Genomic DNA, 21,765 nt, shown 5'->3' with positions numbered 1-21,765 from the left:
ATACTTCTAAAGGCACCATTTCTAAATCTGTGTTCCCCATCCCAAGAGTTACTCATCAAAAAAGAAATTCAGGGGTCAAGCTTGGTTAACAAAATATTCTCTAATTCTTTAAGATTTATAGTACAATAAATGTATTAAAGATTGCATAAACTTATAGAAAAATCTACTTATTTATAACTCTGTATCTCCCCCAAATTAGCCATAGACCCCATTTTTCTCCCATAATGCTTAACATTCCAAAGCACGTTTTAGAAAATGCAACAAACAACTGTGGAAGTAGAATTGGGCCAATTTCTCTTTCACTGGGCAGGATAGGAGCCAACAATCTTTCTGTGTAGGACCAGATAGTCAACAGTCTAGGATAGTAAGAATTGGTGAGCCATGTATTCTGTGTGGCAACCACTCAACCCTGCCACTGTAGCACTAAAGCGGCCACTGACAAAACATACATCAATGAGCCTGGCTGTATTCCAATAAAACTTTATTTACAAGAACAGGTGGTGAGCTGAATTTGGCCTCATGGAGTTTTGCCGACCCCTCCACAAGGGGACTGAAAACAATCTACACTATTCTGTCTCATATGGTAGCCTCTAGGTACAAGATGGGTTACTCAAAGTCAGTGTTTCCTCAAACCAGTTATGTTTCAAGTGATTAATAACCACTTGTGGCTAGCAACTATCATAATGGACAGCACAGAAAAACATGTTCACTTCCAACCTCTTACGGAAGATGGTTTTCTAAATATATCATTTTATTTTACACTGTTCTTAAATTTAAGTTCCAGGTAACAAAGAGCAAAACATCTGAACCAAGTAATGTTAAGGCCAAATAAATATGCTCAGTTGGACCAAAATATTTTCCAGTAGGCTTATAATTCAAATTCAAGTACAAGAACTAGACCATTATGCTGAATGGAGACTGTGGTAACTTAATAAATCAAGAACTTCTCTACTGAAAGCAGACAGTTCATCTCTAAAAGATAATCATGTTCCTACTTACATAATAATCTATCTGCCGATGAATTATTCTTCAACATGTTCTTAAATCATGCATTTAAGACCGCTCTCATCATGAAAGATTTAAAAGAAAATAGTCATTCAAACAGAATCGGTGATAGCTATTACATTTCACGGGTCACCTAGCACCACACACCCAATAGGAAAAGCCAAGAAGAGCCACACAAGTTAAAAATTCATCACTGCTTCGGGGTGCCTGGGTGGCTTAGTCAGTTGAGCGTCCAACTTCGGCTCAGGTCATGATCTCACAGTTTGGGAGTTTGAGCCCCGAGTCGGGCTCTGGGCTGACAGCTCAGAGCCTGGAGCCTGCTTCGGATTCTGTGTCTCCCTCGCTCTCTGCCCCTCCCCCACTCACACTCTGTCTCTCTCTCTCCTTCAAAAATAAAAAAAAAACATTTAAAAAATTTTTTAAATTCATCACTGTTTCAAGCTATAAGCTATGCGACCATCTATTAAGAATTTATTTTGCTTTAATAGCTTCAAATTTAACTCATATTAAATATAATCTCAATTCAGAGTATTTTAACTCCACAAGCAATACTGAGAAGATACTTAAATTTCCAACATTTTTATTATTTGTGCACAGTGTGGTAAACTTTTTAAATTCACTAACAAACTGAAGATAAGTTGGCAGAAGAGGACAAAGAAGAATGTATGAATACATGCACCTGTATGTATGTGTGCCCATGTGCATGGATAATCTCCTTCCAGAGAGGTCTATTTCCCTTGACCTAGGATCCTTACTTCTAGGCATTTACTCTAAGAAAATAAATAATAGAAAACCAATTATGTTCCCAAACATGAAAGGTGAGAACCTCAATGTCCAATAATCAGTGAAGAGTTAAATAAACCATGGAAATATACTCAATGGAATCTATGTCATTCTCTAAAAGGGGACTGCAGCTACAAATTGATTGGTCTAGAAACAGCATTCCAGTTAAGAGAGGAAAAAAACAGGTTAACAAGAATGTTGTGTATAATTTCATTTTTTAAATGGCTATATACATATCACACACATGTTGCATTGTTCGTGAAAAGAGCCAAAAAATGAATATCATGTATAAATATGTAGATACACAAATATATAATATTTATAGATAAGTATATAAACAAATATTTAGATACAAATACATAGATATAAGTATCTACGCAAAGAAATTTATAAATACTGTGTGTGCATACGTATACACAGATATAAATATATACTTCTTCTTGCCTCAGAAAAGAAGTTCTTAGACCATTAGCCAAATTTTTAATTGTAGTTCTTTGGGTAGCGGGATTCTAAGTAATTTTATTCTTTTGCCCTTTATACCTATTTTCTACATTAGATGGATTAATTCTGAAAAGGGAGTCAATTAGGATGAAAACTAGTAGACTGCCATAAAATCTAAATTATCCTCAGAACAAAGGGTAATCATTACACTCCCATTAATCAAGTGAACTACATCAAAGGTTCTGTCTTAGGTACAACTTGGAAGTCATTCCAAACAAAACATGCCTAGGTCTACCTAAGTTGCCTCATACAGGAACAACAGCGCTGAGAAATCTGACACAGAATAAACTTCATCGATGAAGGAATCTGACGGATTTAAGCCTCCAGTGTAACTTTTCCTCCTATGATACCCTGGCTGCATTGTCAAGAAAAGAAGGTTGTTATCTGTGGCTAAGAACTGCCATCATTAAGCTCTTTCATGATCTGTCTTTATGATATACCACGCAATTACCAATTATCTTCACCTAGACAGCCAGCAGTGGTAAGAGCCATCAGGCTCCCTGACAGGTTATGCCTTCCTATTCTCTGTGCTTTCGATGCTTCCAGGGATACCATTAGCACTCGAGGTGGACAAAGCCTTCAAAGTCACCCCCAACCAAGGTTGGATTCCATCGACATGGATGACCATAAATAAACCCATTTTGGATGGGAATGATTTTTGACACAGCTACAGTCGAACAGAAGAGTACTACCAGCTGTATTTTGTGAAAAAGATAAATAAAAGCACGACTGTTACACGATAAAGAGTTTGGTACGTTAAATTTAAAGGTCTGATCAATTCAGTTATTCCAAGACCATTTGAAACAAATGTCTACCACTTTCACTTAAACAGAAAATGTTAATATTCCTTTTATTGACCAAGTTTGTTTTTAAAAATCACAATTTGGGGCGCCTGGGTGGCTCAGTCGGTGAGCGGCCGACTTAGGCTCAGGTCACGATCTCGCGGTCCGTGAGTTCGAGCCCCGCGTCGGGCTCTGTGCTGACAGCTCAGAGCCTGGAGCCTGTTTCAGATTCTGTGTCTCCCTCTCTCTGCCCCTCCCCCGTTCATGCTCTGTCCCTCTCTGTCTCAAAAATAAATAAATGTTAAAAAAAATTTTTTTTAATCACAATTTGTGATATGTTAATAGAAGAATAAGTGACCCATTAATTTGCTTAACAGAATAAGCAAATAGGTCACCGTACTAACCAAAGATCTGTCGAAAGTTTCAGTAAAACTCACAGAAATCTCTACACAGTTTTTCTCCCATTCTCCTCCACCCAATCCTTTGAATCCACTCCAATCAGGCATTCATCTCTACAACAACCCCCCCCCCAAACTCTTGAAAGGTCACTGTTGGACGTCCACATTGCTGATTCCAATAACAAATTCTCAGACCCCGTCTTACTGGATCCATAAAGCAGCAACCAATACAGTTGTTCCTCCTTCTTGAACCTTACTTCTATATGAGGTTTCCAGGATACCAAACTTTTGTTTCTCTTCCTATTTTAATGGCCACACCCACTTGGTCTCCTCTGCTGGCTCTCATCTCCTAAGCTATTACACAATGAAACTCCTCTAGAGCTTAGTTCTTAACTCTTTGCCATCTCTATAGTTTAAAATATACAGTCCCATCAAGTCTCATGGTTTAAAATAGTACACTTACTACTCCCAAGGATCTCTCTCCATCCTAGACGTGTCCCCTGAATCTCAGATTTATAGGTTCATCTGCCTAACAATCTCTCATCACCACCTCAACCTAACACACCCCAAAACAACTTCTAATTCCCCCAACCATACTTGCTCCTCTTACAGTCTTCATCTCTGAAATGGCAACTCAATCTTCCCAGTTGCTCAGATCCAAACCCTTGGAGTCCTATCCTTCTTATATTCCACATTCAATATACCAGCAAATCCTGTTAGCTTTACTGTGAAAAGACTCTACACCCAGAATCTCACCACCTTCCATCACCAACACGGCCAACATTTGGATCCAACTGGCCCAATCACCTTGTACCCGGATAAGTACAATAGCCTGCCAAGTGGGCCCGCTGCTTCTGTTCTCACCTCCATTACATCTACATCTACCACATTGTATCCCTGCTGCTCAGATTCCACCAGTGACCACCCATCTCACTCAGAATAAAAGACAAGTCATGACAACCACCTACAAAACTACAAGGTGAAGTCCCTGCTCTTTCTTGGACTCCCTCTCCCTCTCCACTGCAGCCACTTGCGGCTCAATAGAGTAGGAAGGCATCGGCCTTGGGACTTTGCACTTGGTAAACCACCTTCCTGGGACACTAGGCCCCCAGATATAGAATGATGAGGGTATACCAGAACAACAGTATAAACTGAGACTGTTCCAGGCAAAGTGAGAAGTGCAGTCTCCTGTCCAGACAGCCCCAGAGCACTCATCATCCACATCTGCTCAAGTATCATCCTATCAGAGAGAATTTCCCCAACTAACCTACATAACATAGTCACCTCTGCCCTTTCTGCCTGACATGTCCCCCTCACCTTGCTTTATGTTCCTCGATAACACTTGATAGTCTCTCTGTCCTTTATATGTTAAATACCTTTAAAGGATTAAAATAATTATTAATTGAACATGTCTAAAATCAGGAAAAAAACTTGCTCAACCAAAATTTCTAGTACACCACGAAAAGATGTTGAAGAACAAATACAGCTATAAGGGGATCCTACCAAGTGGGTAAATACTATCAGGACGGCAGGGGAAAAAAATGGGGAGGAATTTTTTTAAAATATCTGAACACCAACCTTAAAAGAGGAGAGCTTCATTACCTTTAAGAATTTCTAGGAAGTTTAAGAGCGAGAACTCACACTAAGTGTCAGGCGCTCATGAAGAAGCACTCAACACACACGAGCTTTGGTTTCTGGAGGCTGCTTAGTCCATGGCTTAAGATATGCAACCCACATTTTCTGCAGGAAGTCCCATAACAATACAAGCGTTTCTAAACATATCTTTTCAAGTGTTTTCTCCATCCCAAAAAGAGCCATTATCCTCTCGCCTTCATCTTCTTTTTTATTTATTATTGAGGTATTATTAGCATACAATGCTGTGTTAGTTTCAGGTATACAACACTGATTCAACAATTCTATATATTACTTAGTGCTCACTGTGATAAGTGTAGTCACTGGGTGTCCCCAAATATTACAACGTTAACAACCATATCCTCTACGCTAAACTCTTCATCTCTGTGACTTGCTTACAGATGGCCAACAGACACGTGAGAAGGTGCTCGACATCGCTGATCATCAGCGAAATGCAAATCAATATCACAATGAGATACCACCTCATGCCAGTCAGAATGGCTAGTATCAAAAAGACAAGAAGTGTTGGTAAGGATGTGGACAAAGGGGAACCCTTGGGCACTGCTGGTGTAAATGCAAATTGGTGCGATCACTGCAGAAAACAATATGGAGATTCCTCAGAAAAGTGAAAACAGAATGACCATATGAGCCAATAATTCCACTACTGGATATTTACCCAAAGGAAAGAAAAACGCTAATTCAAAAAGATATGCGTACCCCATATTTACTGAAATATATAGCAAAGATATGGAAGCAACCCAGATCCATCAACAGGTAAACGAATCAAGAAAATATGGTACGCCCATGCACACAGAAGCACGTGCCTGCGCGTGCGCGCGCGCGCACACACACACACACACACACACACAGGAATATTAATCAGCCATAAAGAAAAGAATGCAATCTCATCTTCGACTTGAAGCAACAAATAATGACAGTATGCCTGTGGGTATGAATATGTGAATGTGCTTACATATATTAAATGTATTTTAAATAACTTACCATGGAGACACCTGTCATTAGAGAAAAGATGAAATTGGGAAAGTGGACTCTTGTAAAAGAAAAACAGAAAATAGTAACTGACTTACTAGGAGAATTCACTGTGGGTCAAAGACTTTTCTAAGCACAGATCACGGGATTTGAACCCAGCCGAGCATTCCAAAGCCTGCTTCCTTAGCCACTATTCTATTCTTCATCACCTTTAAGTCTGACAACTGTTAAGTTCTTTGCCATGAGAACAACAACAGAAACAAAATAGACTTCCCAGTGGTCCACAAAATGTTCACGGTGACTCCGCATGTCATTACAAAGTAAAAAAAATCTACCGTATGTTAAAGGCTTTTTATAAAACTGGCCACATCCGTGAGATCCTATAGCATTCTGTGTGCTGATTCCCGCTTCTTGCCTATGAACCAGCCAGTACTAGATAGTTTACTGATGGATTCTCACCGTCTATTCCCATTCTCTTCCATGTTCTTCTCTATACTGCAAGGACTGTAAAGCTAAAAACAGTATTTCCCCGACTTCCTTATTAGCAGGATTCAGGATAGATTCCATCCACAAGACACATTTGCTTAAGATTTAGAAAACAGAATGAAGACAGCTATTCCTTTATCTGCAGAGGAAGTATTCTACATTCCACCACCTAGTGCCAGCTTCACAGGGGTAGGGAAGCCGGAAGATCAGAGCAGTGATTTTCTCAAGTCTTCTGGGATAGCAGCAAGAGTGCCCTGACCTTGAGAATAAACGTGCAGATGCATGAACCGGAAACCTACCTACCTACCTGGGACATGCAGACTTCTGCTCATTCAGCTTTCCCAGTAATTTACCGTTTTAACTTTCTTTATACTTGAAATTAGTTTCTGTGCCAGTTGTCGAGTTAACAACCCTTAGCCTCAAAACTACCTTTCCGCATGTAGTCTGTGATCCTGGAACAGGAACTCTATACACTACACTCCTGATTCGCCAGAGGGCTCTGCGGTAGGCTCTGCCAGTAGGTGGCGCAAGAGACGGACGAGAGAAGCTGCCTTTGGAAAAGGAACTTGCTCCTTCCCATTGGTCTCCTGTGGGTTTCCGGTCCCCTTGCAATTGCCTTGCGAGTTGCTTCTTGCCCCCGGGCAGCTCAGTTCCTTCCAAGAGCAGAAGATGAATCCAGTTTTCAGATTTCTGCAACACTTGCAAAAACAATCTTCACTGTCTTCTACCCAAAATGCAGACACTCTGGACCAGCCGGCCATCTCCCACTCTTCAGAGATCCGAGTATCAGCTTTGAGAATCCCCTCTTTGAAGTTTAAAAGTATTAATGAGTCCAATCTTTTTCCTTTTGTTCCCTCAGCCCACGAGCGGTACCTGCTTCCCTCAGTTGCCACTACAAGGTACCTTAGAGCAGGCAAACTGTTCTAAAAAGGACAAGATAGTAAATACTCTAGGATTTGTGTGCCAAAAGTCACTAACTGAATTTCTAACCAACCCTACCACTGTAGTATGAAAACACACATGGGCAATGTGTAAATAAATGGGAATGTTCAATAAAACTTTATTTGCAACAACAGCGTGGGCTCAGATTTTTCCTGAGGGTTGTTATTTGCTCCCGAGTTCTCTTCTTAGACTTTCAGTTGTCTGATTAACAACTCCAAAATTAATTCACAATTTTTTTTTTCATTAAAATCACTCTGTTCAAATAATGTGTGGGGTATTTATCTCCTGATCAGATCTGACTGTACTTCCTGCACTGAAGCCTGCCAAGTCCTGTATTTGGTACCAGAAGTGGTTCTAACAAACAGTCCAAAGATGGGAAACAGAAATTCACTATTTCACCTGCTTGGGTTTCAAGGAAGTGCTGTTGATCTCATCACTAGTGGGGAAAAAGATGCTAGTTGTCCATGACAAAGAGGTCCAAAACAGTTATTTAAATTAACATCAATGATGGTCTTCCTCCTGCTTCTTCCCTGGAACCGGGAGGTCCTATCAACCCTCTGCTTTTCTCCCGAGCCAGTTATTTTCATAGAGTTCCCCAAATCAGAGACAACTGGCCAACCTCTAGGGGCAACAAACTGTTACAAAAGAAAAATCCAAGTGGTACAGGTCTTTCAACTTGAAATCAGTATGCATCAAAGATGATCTGACAGAGGCAGAAGTGGGATTTGTCAAACTCTGCTTCTAGGCATCATAAAGTGACGGAGACACCAGACCTGTAAACAACTAGAAAACTGGAAACAAAGATATGAAACATCTGTTTTTAGACACAGGACAATAGGCAACTAAGGACTATGATCCTTGAAAGAAATCAAGTGAATGAGATGAACCAGAAAGCTGAGGCTTTCTGATTGGAGGTACAGCTGGAGAATTCTAGGTCACTGGAATTTGCAAAGTAGCATTATGAAGAGAAACTACACACAGAAAGAATTTGAGAAATCTATAAGGGTTCCCTTGTGTCTCTGACCAAACACTAAGTTATGCATGTGTACAGAGACCATATTGGGAAAAAACCTATACATAAAAAAATATATAATTTTTAAAATTATGTAAATAATCAGATGATGGATGGATGGATAGATGGATGGATAGATGGATAGATGGATGGATAGACGGATGGATAGACAGATGGATAGACAGACAAAAGAACTATCAGGCCCGTAAGGTGAAAAATTCCCAGCACTCATACAATACTGGGAGATACTTAAGTTCAAACCATCCACCGCAGAGAAACTAAAGTGAATATTTACAGTCTTAGGTGGCAGTCTTAACGTCTCATCTTAGTAGTAAAGCTAAAGTAGTTCTAGAGTAAAGGCTACTATAGGTGAACAACTGCCTGCCAAAACTCAATACTCTTTAAAGAAAAATTACAGACTCCAGATAGTATAATATTAACAATAAACAGCATACAATAAATGACAGGAAAAGTGACCTATAACCAAGAGAAATTGGACCCAGAAATGACAAAGAAATGGAATTACCAGAAATTTTACAAATCATAAATAAAGGATCTAAAAGAAAACATCAATGCCTAAGAGAACAGCCAAATCATTCTTAAATTACAGCTAGAAAACAAAACCACAACATTTGATGTATGCAAGCCCTATATATTAAAACCTACAAAATACTGCTGAGAGAAATTAAAGTAGACCTAAGTAAATAAGAGATATATCATGTTGTGGATTAGAAATCTCAACACCATTAAAACGTCAAATTGCCCCAATTTTTCTATATATTTAACGCAACCTCCATAAAAATCCTGCAAAGCTTTTGGGGGAGTCGACAACCTGATTCTCAAATGTGTACAGAAATGCCAAAGGTCCTAGAATAAACAGTCTTGAAAAAGGATTCGAGGATCCAAGACTTGTTACAAAGGTACTATAAATAAGACAATGAGGAATTGGGCATAAAGAAAGATGTATACATAAATGGAATAGATGGTCTAAAAATCGAGTCACAGATATGATCAAGTCAAGGTAATTCTATGTGGAAATAATAGTATTGTTCACAAATGGTGCTGGAAAAACTAGATAGCCCTATGGGATATAAACTGCACTTCAATCTTTACCTCACACCCATGCACCAAAAAAAAAAAAAAAAAAAAAAAAAAAAAAAAAAAAAAAAGGATCATAGACTTAAGTTTACAAGCTAAAAACTATAAAACTCCTAAAATAAAACACAACAGCAAGTCTTCCCCATCTCGGAGTAAGTGCATATTTCTTGGAGCATCAAAGCTCTAAAAAAATAAAAAGGACTTCAACAAAATTTAAAACTACTCTTAAAAAGATATTGTAAAAAGATACTTTCTCTTGTTATGCAACACAACCACAAATTTAGCAACTTACGACAACATACATTTAGGCATCAGGAGTCTGTGAAGAGTTTGGCAGAATTTGCTACTCAGGATCTCACAAGGCTGTAATCACACTGTTGGTCAAGGCAAGGTCTGAAGGCCTGACTGGAGGAGGACTAGATTGGATTCCAACCATCCTCAAGGTGTTGGCAGAATTCATCTCCTTGCAGTTATAGGACTGGGCTCCCAATTTTCTTGCTGACTGTAGGCTGGGGCCACTCTCAGCTTCTAGAGGCTGCCTGAAGCTCCTTGCCACATAGTTCTCTTTCACAGACCTTCTCACAGGAGGGCAACTTACGTCTTAAAGCCATCAAGGGGGAAGAGTCTCTCACTCAAGACTGCTAAGATGAAGTCTTATATAACGTACCATAATCAGTGGAGTGACATTCCATAGCTCTTGCCACATTCTATGAGTGTGAGTTCCACACACATTCAAAGGGAAGGAATTAGACAAAGGTGTAGACACCCAAAGAGAGGAATTGTGGGGGTCACCCTAGGCCTATCCTCCCTACCACTGTTAAGATCACTGCAGTGCCTGGGTGGCTCAGCTGGCTAAGTGTCTAACTCTTAGTTTCAGCTCAGGTCATGATCTCATGGCTCATGAGTTCGAGCCCTACGTTGGGCTCTGCACTAACCATGCAAGCGTGCTTGGAACTCACTCTCTCTCTCTCTCTCTGTCTCTCTCTCTCTCTCTCTCCCTCTCCCTCTCTCTCCCCCCCTCGCTGCCCCTGCCCCACTTGCTCCTGCTCTCTAAAATAAATAAATAAACTTAAAAAAAGAACGTCACCAATACACCTAACACTGGGCTTGTCTCCAGGATATACAAAAAACTCATTTCACTAAAATGCAATTTAAAACTGGGCATATGATTTGACAGAGACTTCACAAAGATTTTTACAATTATCATTAAGTATAATAAAGGGCGCCCAATATCAACAATCAGAAAAATGCAAATTAAAGCAATAATTAGAATGACTGAAAACACAAAGTGCTGGTGAAAATGGGGAGCAATGGAAACTCTCAGTACTGGTAGTAAAATAAAATGGAAACTGACAGTTTCTTACAGAGCTAAATATACATTTCTTTATGACCCCACAATTCCACTCCTAGGGACTTATCCGATAGAAATGAAAACATGCGTCCACACAAAACCCGTACAAAAAGTGCTCACGGAAGCTTTATTCATAATAGCCTTAAGCTGGCAATCACTGAAATGTCCATCAACAGAAGAATGGATAAATTGTGGTGCATCCATACAATGAAATACTGCTCATCAATAAAAAGGAATCAGCTGATACAACCAGCGACATTAACGAACATCAAAATTACCGTGTTGAATAAAGGCCAGACAATAACAGAACCTATTGTTTGGTTCCATTCATATGAAATTCTATCCTCACAGAAAGTAGGTCTGCGGTTGCCTAGGGATGAGGAGGGCTGCCTGCCAAGGGACAACGAGGAAACTTTTGGGGATGATAAAAACGCTCACGTTGTAGAATTCTATGCAGGCTGTAGTTACAGACTCACTGGGTCCCTTCCCGTGGAAGTCAGGGCAATGACTGGGAAAACACGGGACCTTAAGACAGGTGTCTCAATCTGAAAGACTCCAATGGGGACGAGTGTATCAAACTGAAGGGCTCCAAGTCCCTTGACCTCCAAATCCCATCCCCTCCTCTTTGCCAACCAAAGCAAACCCTCCTCTCTGAGGACAGCCCTATATCTATGCTCGAGGAGCCTGTACGGACACTACTTTAAGTACAAGGTTCTGTTTCATTAGTAGGGTGAGGCTAACCAAAGATCTCCCCGCCATGCAAGATTTCAAACTATGTAACTTTCACTTTCACTTTCTCTCTCTCTCACTTTCTCTCTCTCTCTCTCTCTCTCTCTCTCTCTCTCTCTCTCTCACACACACACACACACACACACACACACACACACACACACACACACACTTCAGATTCTCTGCTCTTCCAAGTCATCCAGGGACCTGAAGCAGTGAGACAACTCTGCCTTCCTCAATATGGAGCTTCCTCAACACAGTCACTTCCAAAGAGACTCTAGCGGGTGCCATTTGCAGTCAACAAAATGGAAAGAACCAAGAAACCAGGGCCAGGGATTTCCTTTTCACTGGGTAATGCAGAAATTTCCCATCTCACTTCTGCTCACATGCCACCGGTGAGAATGAAATGTCAGAGTCCCATCCAGCCAGAAGGATGCTGGCAAACGCAGTCTCTGCCACCGAGGTCACTAGTGAATTTTACAGGATTCCACTTTCATTCCTAAGAGACCATCCCATCAGTGATGATACATACTCATTTCATAAAACTTGTGTTAAAGAACTAATATTTTGCTCAGAATATATCCTTACCAATACATCTTTCCTTTGATGGCTCATCAAAACTAGAATGTGTGTATGTGTGTGTGTGTGTGTGTGTGTGTGTATGTAAGTAAGGTAACCCATTTTATTTATTTTTAAAATTTTTTTTTAATGTTTATTTATTTTTGAGACAGAGACAGAATGCGAGTGGGTTGGGGCAGAGAGAGAGAGGGGCACAGAATCCAAAGCAGGCTCCAGGCTCCGAGCTAGCAGCACAGAGCCTGACACGGGGCTCGAACTCACGAGCTGTGAGATCATGACCTGAGCTGAAGTCGGACCCTCAACCGACTGAGCCACCCAGGCACCCCGTAAGTTAACCCATTTTAGAAACAGCTACACTTTCACCCAAATATGGAACAAATCTCCTACATTTCACACTTTGCTCAATTACCTGTTCCTCAGAAAACCCCAGCAAGATTTTCTGTAGGTCTTCCATGCATCTTTGTTTTAATTGTGGCTGTGTTATTTTATCCGTATTACTGGAGGGTACACAAATGCTCCCCAAAAGGCGTGGCACTTCTTGTCAAGTATCAAAGGATGTCTTCAGTCGATAGCTAGCCGGTTTTGTGAAATTTGGAGAGTAACTTGAATATTAGATGTTTTTATCCATTGCTAATAAAACTGTACAATTTTATTCTCATACTCCTCATTCTCAGTTTTCAAAGCCTCATGAATCCTGAGAGGGTTTTTTTAGTCACCACAGCTAACATTTCAAGACACCATATACGTTTTTGAAAAGATTCAAGACTAATGATAATGGCCTCCTGAGTAATTCTGAAATTTGTTTAACTTGGGAGATCTGATAACTGCCTTAACTCATCCAGTAGCTGAAGAAAAGCCTGGACTAGCATGCCGTAACGGTGTGGCTTCTGCTGCCACTAGTGTTACCCCCAATCCTTTTTTTTTTTTTAAACAGGGATCCACGTAAGCTGGTATCTTGGGAGAGTCAGTTTTCCCAAAACTAAACGTGGCCCACAAATCCACTTAACCAGTACACGCAAAGGGCAATATTTCGCAAACCAAAGAGTGATTGCCTCCCTCCTCCTACCCACTCCTCCCAGGCCCATTTCCTTTTTTTTTTTTTTTTTTTTTTTTTTTTTAACATTTATTTACTATTGAAAGACAGAGTCCGAGCGTGAGCAGGGGAGGGGCAGAGGAAGAGGGAGACACAGAATCTGAAACAGGCTCCAGGCTCCGAGCTGTCAGCACAGAGCCTGACGCGGGGCTCGAACTCACGGACCGCGAGATCATGACCTGAGCCGAAGCCGGATGCTCAACTGACTGAGCCCCCCAGGCGCCCCCCTCCCAGGCCCATTTCTAATCAGGGCACCTGAAATAGGATTGGGTGTGCCAGTGCCAACCTATATGTGATCATCAATGAAGCTGATTTCACGGCACTTTTTTTTTTAAACTTAAAAAAAGAAAAAGCACATTTTCTTCTGGCATCGTAACGCATCATCATCTAGTGCTCCCCTGGGGTACATATGATCCACCACCCCCCCAGCCCTGTTTCAAAGACCCCCGATCTCATCTGTATTACAGAGCTTAGATGTTGTTTTGGCAACAGGTGACTAACTCAAAGCAGAGAGATAAATCCTGATCATTTACAAGCATTTGGAGTTCCACCCCGGACATATTTGTCGGTCAAGTGAAAGTGATGGATGCCAGGTCTGGCTCTTTGAGGTAATCCCTGTTATTTCCTCCCACTTATATGTGAGGCGAAGTAAGCATTGGGACCTAGGCCCAATGCTTCTAACTCTTGGGCCCCTTCCTTTGTCCCTGTCTGGTCTGCTTCATCCTCAGAGCCCTGCAGCCTAAAAAGCTCAACTTGGGAGCTCCACAGGGATCTGGTACACACCTAATTTATTTCCCCAGGACTCCTATTCCACACCTACCAATGAAATATTTTGAGAACAGGAATGCCTTCAACCCAACTAAAAATGAGGGAGAAGGGAACAAGGCGAAAGAGAAGAAGGACTCTAGTCAAAAATAGGGAATACCCCCTGGGCTTGGAGTATGGAACAAAAAAAAAAAAACATAAAAATTGTACCTCTGTTCAGCAGATACTGAGTACGTGGAAGTCATTACACTAAAACCAGACGTTCAACACTGGTTAGGAAGAAGAATTATTAACAGGCTTCCAAGGGCAGCCAGTCACATCCCCCAAAACCTGTCTGGCCTCACAAATCACTCCGTGATCTAGGTCAACCAAAAGTCCCGATGTGGGGGTGCCTGGCTGGCTCAGTTGGTGGAGCGTCCGACTTTGGCTCAGGTCATGATCTCACACTGCATGACTTGGAGGCCCGCATCAGGCTCTCTACTGTCAGTGTGGAGCCTGTTTTGGATCCTCTGTCCCCCTCCCTTTCTGCGCCTTCCCCCCTCTCAAAAAAGAAGTAAACATTTAAAAAAAAAATTCCCAGTTTGTACTTAGAGCCTCATAGTGCTGTGTAGATGTAACCATCTCTGTGTAGATGTAACCATCTCTCGGATTCCTGAGTACACTTGGCATAAAAGGAAAATACAGGCTCACTTCTGAGTTACCATCACATAATAGGCTTAGTTTAAGATCGTGGATGCCTCAGAACCCGAAGATCATCGGCAAACAAGTAAGCTCCTGGCATAGACATCTGGGTGTTCTCACAGGCTAGTTGGCTCCCCCACGGTTCTAGTCCCCCTCTCTACCACCAAGCTGTTCTCCTCAGTTTTGATTCCCTCCTAAAGACACCTTGTATGCAGCCCATCCACAGACAGATAGATGTACCTATATGGTAGATAGCCACTGCCTCATCAGCGTGACCTTTTAAACGGAAGTTCTAGCCGGTAAGTGGAAAATGATCTAAAGTTGGTCCAATCATTCAAACATTTACAGAGTACCTGTGAAAAGCATTGTCTTTGACATGACCCGTTTTTTTAAAAAAATCAGAGTTTTAGCTCTATGAACCATATGTTTTCACATTTTAAGGGACTAGAGCGAGACAGACCAAATATAAAGTGTTTCACAAAAATGAAAAAGCAAAAAATCCAATTTTTTCAACAGGCAAAGGACTGACTAGACATTTCTCCAAAGAAGATCTACAAATGGCCACTAAGCCCATGACCAGATGTTCGACATCACTAACCATTTAGGGAAATCAAACCAAAATCACAGTGGGATACCACTTCATGCCCACCAAGATGGCTACTACAAAAAAAAAAAACCCACAAAATGACACATGTTGGTGAGGATGTGGAGACACCGGAACCCTCGTTCACCGCTGGTGGGAATGTGCAACAGAGCATCTGCTATAGAAACGGCAAGATAGTTCCTTAAAAGGTCAACATAAAGCTACCATGTGACCCAGCAATTCCACCTCTGAGCATATGCTCAAAATAACTGAAGGGTCTTTAAGAGATAGTTGAACGCTCACGATCATAGAAGCAGCATTCACAACAGCCAAAAGGCAGAAACCACCCGAGTTTCCATTGACAAATAAACGGATAAGCCATACATGAGCTACACATGTAACAGAATATTATCCAGTCATAAAGGATGGACAATCTGACACAGGCTATAAAATAGATGAATTGAGGACATTATGCTAAGTGAAATAAGCCAGTCACAAAAAGACAAATATGGTATGATTCCACTTCTCGGACATACCAGGGTAGTCAAATTCAGAGACAGAGAGCAGAATGGTGGTTGAGCCAGGGGCTCACTGGGGAGGAAGTGAGGAGTTGCTGTTTTAGGGGGACCGAGTTCTAATTTTGTGAGATGAAGAGTTCTGGAGACAGATGGTGATGATACAACAATAGAAACATATTGAATGCCACTGAACTGTGTACTTAATGCCTAAGATGGCGAATTCTACATGTGTTTCATCACAGTTTATATACTTTTATTATATTTATTAATAATATATATTATTTCTAGTTATCAGAAGTTCTATAGACAAGAATAAAGGCAAGTGGGATGGGGGTGCTTGGGAGAAGCCAACACTGGGTAGAAGGGAGGTTCTTTACTACCCCAGAGCTGGAGAATTAGGTAGGAATCCAGGAGAGGAGGGATGACCCGGGAGGCTTGGGTTTCTGGCAGGCAGTGACACAAACAAGGGTAAGAGGCACACTGAGATCGATCCTGAAGCTCCCAAGCCATCGAACAGCATCACAGGCATGCAGACTCGCCACCTGAAGAGGCGCTCTGTGTGTCGGCCTTCACGGTAGGATTCATGGCCTCCCCGGTCTCCAACTATAAACATCTCTGTACTATATCTCATCCTTTTCACTAACCCTGTCATCTGCTCCTAAAAGAGGCTTTAAATACACTGCCTGAAGGGTGGCCCTGGGTTCCAGGCAGTAAGAAGCCCTTGTTACGAGTCCTGACAAATGGGATTTCGTTGTTCAGCTGATGTCTTCATATCAAACTACTTCCCAGGTCACTGTTTAACCCCAAATCGGTTCCCCTGGTCTCATCAGAAGCTTTAGGCCACGCCCAGGCGGGTACAGGTCTACGACATGCTCAGAGAACCATGCTGTTCAATTCTGCATGAGCTAGTGGCACTGGAATGTTGGGGGAATGCAGCCTATTCCTATATAAATTCAAACAACTCTGGACACTTGAATATTATCTCTATGTTAAAGTTTGTGCTAGAAAGAAAATCCTGCAAGTCTCCTTGGTAACTCTGGAGTCGACCATCCCCACTTAACGTAAATCGTAACAGGTCCCGTCAACATCATAAATGCACAATTCCAGATGCACAAAGGAGAAGTACCTTTAAGCAGTGCTCCAAATTTACTATTCTGGTGTTTAAAGATAAGAGATTACGACATCTGTTCATAAATAACAATATACAGAGTAGTTTTATAATTTTTAGTAAAAAAAAAAAAAAAAACACCCTCATCAGTTATAGTAGTAATAAATACATGAAGAGTTTAATACGGTAAAAGACACATACAACGTTTGAAAAACGACTTACATCCAGGGAATCCTCCTTCAACAGGATAAGGGCCATATTCTGTGACACCAACCGGCAGGAATATCCTAGAGTAAGAGGAAGAAGCAACATTAGGGAGTTTATCATTCCTTCCAAGAACTCATCACTTTCCAATAGCTGTGTAAACTCATCCTCCCTTCTTGGGTCTTCCTTGTCATCATTTTAAGCCTGTCGAGGAACACAGAAGAATTGGACAAGCGTGAGGAGCAGGAAAAGGGAGTTCTTTGAGCAGATTTTGATTCTTGCAGACCACTGAGATAGAACTGGTTGGGAAGGTTTCCGTGACCAAAGGCTAAAATACACATTTGTCAATTTTCCGTGGAGTTTTCCTCATCTTTGGAGAACAGCAGCACCGTTAGGGAGACACATGGACGTTAACGGTGCTTGCGAATCAGCATAAACGAGCCTACCCTACTATCAAGAGCCCTCGTGTGTTTGTTTAACAAAGCAGGTAATTCTCACATCAGGTTTCAAAGGACTACGATCACACAACCCGGGAATCTCTCTTCCTCCCCCAAGTTCAAAGCAAGGTGCATTTCAAGAATCAAATGGAGTTTAAAAAAGAAAATTCCCCTGAAACAAAAAAGTATGTATTCCCACACTGATCCCTATCGATCATTTCCATCCTATTTTTAAAGGGTTCTCTCTATAGGTTAAGCAAGTGGCTCTTCGACTTCTCCTCCCAGGAGGTGAACATATTTTCTCTGAACCACTTCCCTACTCAGGCTTTGCAGTCTACTGCCAAACATCTGGAGATGCTCGGTGACCCCACAGACCAGGAGGAGAGCCCGGCCCCCTGAAATCCAGGCACTGTGGGAAGGAGGCAGCTCCAGCAGGTCCTAAGACCCAGACGTCTGTCAGGAGTCTACTCTCTTCCAGGCTATACCGTCCCCCCTCTTCAGGGCCCCTTGAGAGAACTGGCGCTTTTCACCAACCTTCGTCGCAATCTAGCTCATTGAGAAAAGGCAAGAGAAGAATCCTCCCACCTAGAAAACTGGCCCTCACAGCAAGTTTTTCCCCCCACCTTCAGCACCTAAAGATAAAGGATTGATGATTACGGAGACAGGAAACCAATCATCAGCAACGAGAATTACAATCTTCGAGCGAGTACCTGGGTGACAATCTCAAGGAAGGGGCTTAACCAGAGCTATTCCTGAAGCGAGGAGGAGCCTGGATTGTTCTCCACAGAACAGCTAAAATATCCGTTCCTACAGATGCTATATTTAACTGGAAAAGGAGACAAGCATTTAACTAATGGGCCAGTCCCAGAACTACTGCATTTATGTGACAATTCTACTCAGCGGGGCTTTTTTTTTGATGTGAAGGAAACCCTATTAAAAGGCACCAAACAGACTTTAAGACACCCAGAAAAATTAAGACCAGGAAAAGCCTTTTGGTTTTTATTTTTTTCTTTTTAGGAAAGAATAAATATGTTTATTTTGGAACGTACAAAGTATATCCTTCACTAACGTTTGTCATTTCAGAAGAATATTTGATATTTCAGGAGAATATTTTTTAAAAGCAATACCATAAAGATATAGTCCAGACCGTTAATAATGGTTACCTCAAGGGAACGAGATTATTTCACTTGTTAAAACCACTTCTCATCATTTTAAAAACTAAAACAAACTGAAGAATCTAAAATCCTAAGACCACATGGGCAAGTACCTGTTTAACCTAGAAGACAAAAAAAAAGGGGGGGAGGGCAGGCGGAAACATTTAACAATTTTCTACACATTTTCAAACTTGTTCAAGTCTGTATTTTAACAGCAGTGATGAGTAAAAATCAGACTTTCCCAGAATGCCTTTCAAAGTCCTGCCTCATAGGATTGACATAAGTGAAGTCTTTGTTGACCGTTAAAATTTTACAAATGTATTCTTCTTTCCTATAAGTTCTTAGATTAGGCTCAGAAGGGAGGTCTACACTTTATTTTCATTTACAAAAGGCGATGTTGCAACTTTAATTATTTCCCACTATGGTAGGCTCACTCCTTCTGTATACCCCAGAGACTTCCAGTAACGTCACGCAACAGACTGTTACAAATTTAGTATAACTAACGCAAAAGGGTTTGCTGGTAGATTTTGAACAACAGCTGTAGAAGCGAGCTATAATTTTTAAGCCCTAACTTGCTGATTTATTTTATATTTTTCAGTCGACGCAAAATGCTACTTGACAACTGAAGCTGCACAAAGATATTATGGAAAAACTCTTAAATGTTTTTCTAGCCATTTCAGGGAATAGGGCAATAAATAAAGCCACCGACACTTCTGCGAATTTAAATATACAGAACTAAGGTTTCTGGAAACGCGTTTTTTTCAACTTAGAAAATGAAGTGAGATTCTGCTTAGAGAATTATCACACAAAACACCTGCACTAGACAGAACACGGAAGTCTAACACAGTTAATTGTGACTTAGCTAATGTGGCAAATTAAATTATGTCAACCCCAGTTTGGCGTGCTTGATTTCTAATGTTTGTGGATAAAATGAGATCAACTCCTGGAGAAGGGCCAGGTATGAAATGTCAATCCGCACTTGTAAATTGAGGTCTAGCTCTTTAATCTTGCAATCTAACAAAACGGCCATAAAATCACTAGGAAGAGAACCTCTGGGATTTTACTTTTTACTACAGCTGAAATTAACAGCACGCTACAAAAGTGTTTAGTCTTTCTGCTACCTGAGTATAATCAACATCCAAAGAAATCAAAATATTTCAGACTCTATGGTACTTAGAGCAAGACTGCATTTTAAGAAAATAATCATCCACGCTAGGAAGTATCACCAAACCAAATCTCTCAGATTCTGAAATCGGTCTCTTTTTTTTTTTTTTTTTTTTGAGATAAACTCACATCGTCAAAGACACCTAAATCCAGATTTCTCTGGAGACAGTTCTGGGAGGGTTAGGTACACTTTATCCTTACTAACCATGGATCTTAGGCTCAGATTCATCAACCTACCCATCACTGAAACTCAGGCTGGTTCCAAACCCTTAGTAAGTGTGTTGTTGGTTCTAACTATTTCCAGAGAGAATCTGATCAATATTTGAGTATAAATGTATGAAACGCACTGCCAGACATCAGGAATGGATGATGAAAGATCATATTCCTAATCTATGCCAGAGGAGGCCAACGAAGCTCAGAGTCCTTCATCATCCAGAGAACAAGGGCTCATCCCCCAAAACCACACACCTGGCACCTTTCCCTCCAGATCCTTCTCAGGAAAAGGCTACTCCACGTAAGAGCACAGGACCTCAGCCTCGCCTCACAAACTGGGCCATCCTGACCCATTCTATGCTCAGACTTTTTTTCTTTTTTTTTTTTTTGAACCCTTGAAGGCTCAAGTTGGAAACCTCGAAGCCTTCCTTTCTCTTTTTTGGCTCAGGTATTTTTCCTTCTGGGAAGTAAATATCAAGTATCACAGGTCCATGCTTAGATTTTCAGCATCTTCCCACCTCTGTGATGTAGGCTAAGTTGCTTGGTATTTCTGTGCCTCGGTTCTATCTTTAAAAGGGGGAATGATGGCTATCTCAGGGGAATCAAATATAAAACAGACACAAATGACTCAGCACAGTATTTGGCACAGTATAGCCAACGTTCACTTGGTAACTATTATTAACACCAGTCATGCTTAATGTCTGTGCTGTGCAGTTAGTAGTTTCTCATCATCTATTTCACTCTGTTTTGGCTCAGGATTAACTCGTGCCCCAATTAGGGAATGCGGGTCCCCCAAGCCTGTACTAGAACGTCTGGCAACAACACCAGCTGCAGGTGATCAAGATATAACGTATCTGACTTTTTGGTGAAAAACAACACTCAGACTGAGATCACCGCCAAACATCCCAGCTTCACTGAAAACAGACACCTGTCTTCCTTGCAACGGGCAATAATAGGATAAGCAGGCACCATATTTACTTTCTAAAAATTAAACTTCTAAGACTGTAAGACATGGCTCAGAAGCATTAAATGATGAGTAAAAAATGAGGGGTGGGAGAGTAGGGTGCGGAATTACAACTTAGGAATAGTTTACAATGAAAGCTCTTTCCCGCCTAATGGCTTTAAAATGGAATCACACTAGGATTTTTTTCTCACTCATCCTATATCCATTAGAAAAAAAATCATAGATTCTGAGGACTTCACATCTATTTAATAGATGTTATATCCAGTGGTAATAAGGAAATGACACAATTCACAAAGGCTACATCTGAAATTTCACTTTAGACTAACGGATGCCAAGTTCTTAAGCTAAAAAAGAAAATTGCCAACTCCTTGAAACATAGCTAGTTGGCACAAATTCAAGCCTGGTGCAGGATTCTGGCACCGTGCCAGTTCCAAACTACCTAAAACCCACAGGCAAGATGACTGTCTATACAGTACTCACTGGCTCCTCAGAGACATAAATATCCTGGAATTTAATTTGACTAAATATTTCCAAGGTATGAACTATAAGTTACATCTTAGAAATATGTATTAAAGTATGACAGATAAATGCTG

At 41.0% G+C, this 21,765-nt stretch overlaps 1 protein-coding gene across 12 annotated transcripts in view; it reads right to left on the bottom strand.

Annotated features, from left to right (window-relative positions):
- Nucleotides 1-21,765, bottom strand: part of ATP8A2 (ATPase phospholipid transporting 8A2) — a 633,649-nt gene that overhangs the window by 412,339 nt on the left and 199,545 nt on the right. For all 12 annotated transcript variants that reach the window (XM_006927173.5, XM_023250034.2, XM_019820599.3 and 9 more), the window contains exon 24: nt 17,259-17,323. In XM_006927173.5, coding sequence (XP_006927235.1) covers nt 17,259-17,323 — 65 coding nt within the window. The remainder of the gene's footprint in view (nt 1-17,258; nt 17,324-21,765) is intronic.

Source organism: Felis catus, chromosome A1 (genome assembly GCF_018350175.1).
Source record: "Felis catus isolate Fca126 chromosome A1, F.catus_Fca126_mat1.0, whole genome shotgun sequence".
Lineage (NCBI taxonomy): Eukaryota > Metazoa > Chordata > Mammalia > Carnivora > Felidae > Felis > Felis catus.
This window is presented reverse-complemented; position numbering and strand designations above follow the sequence as displayed.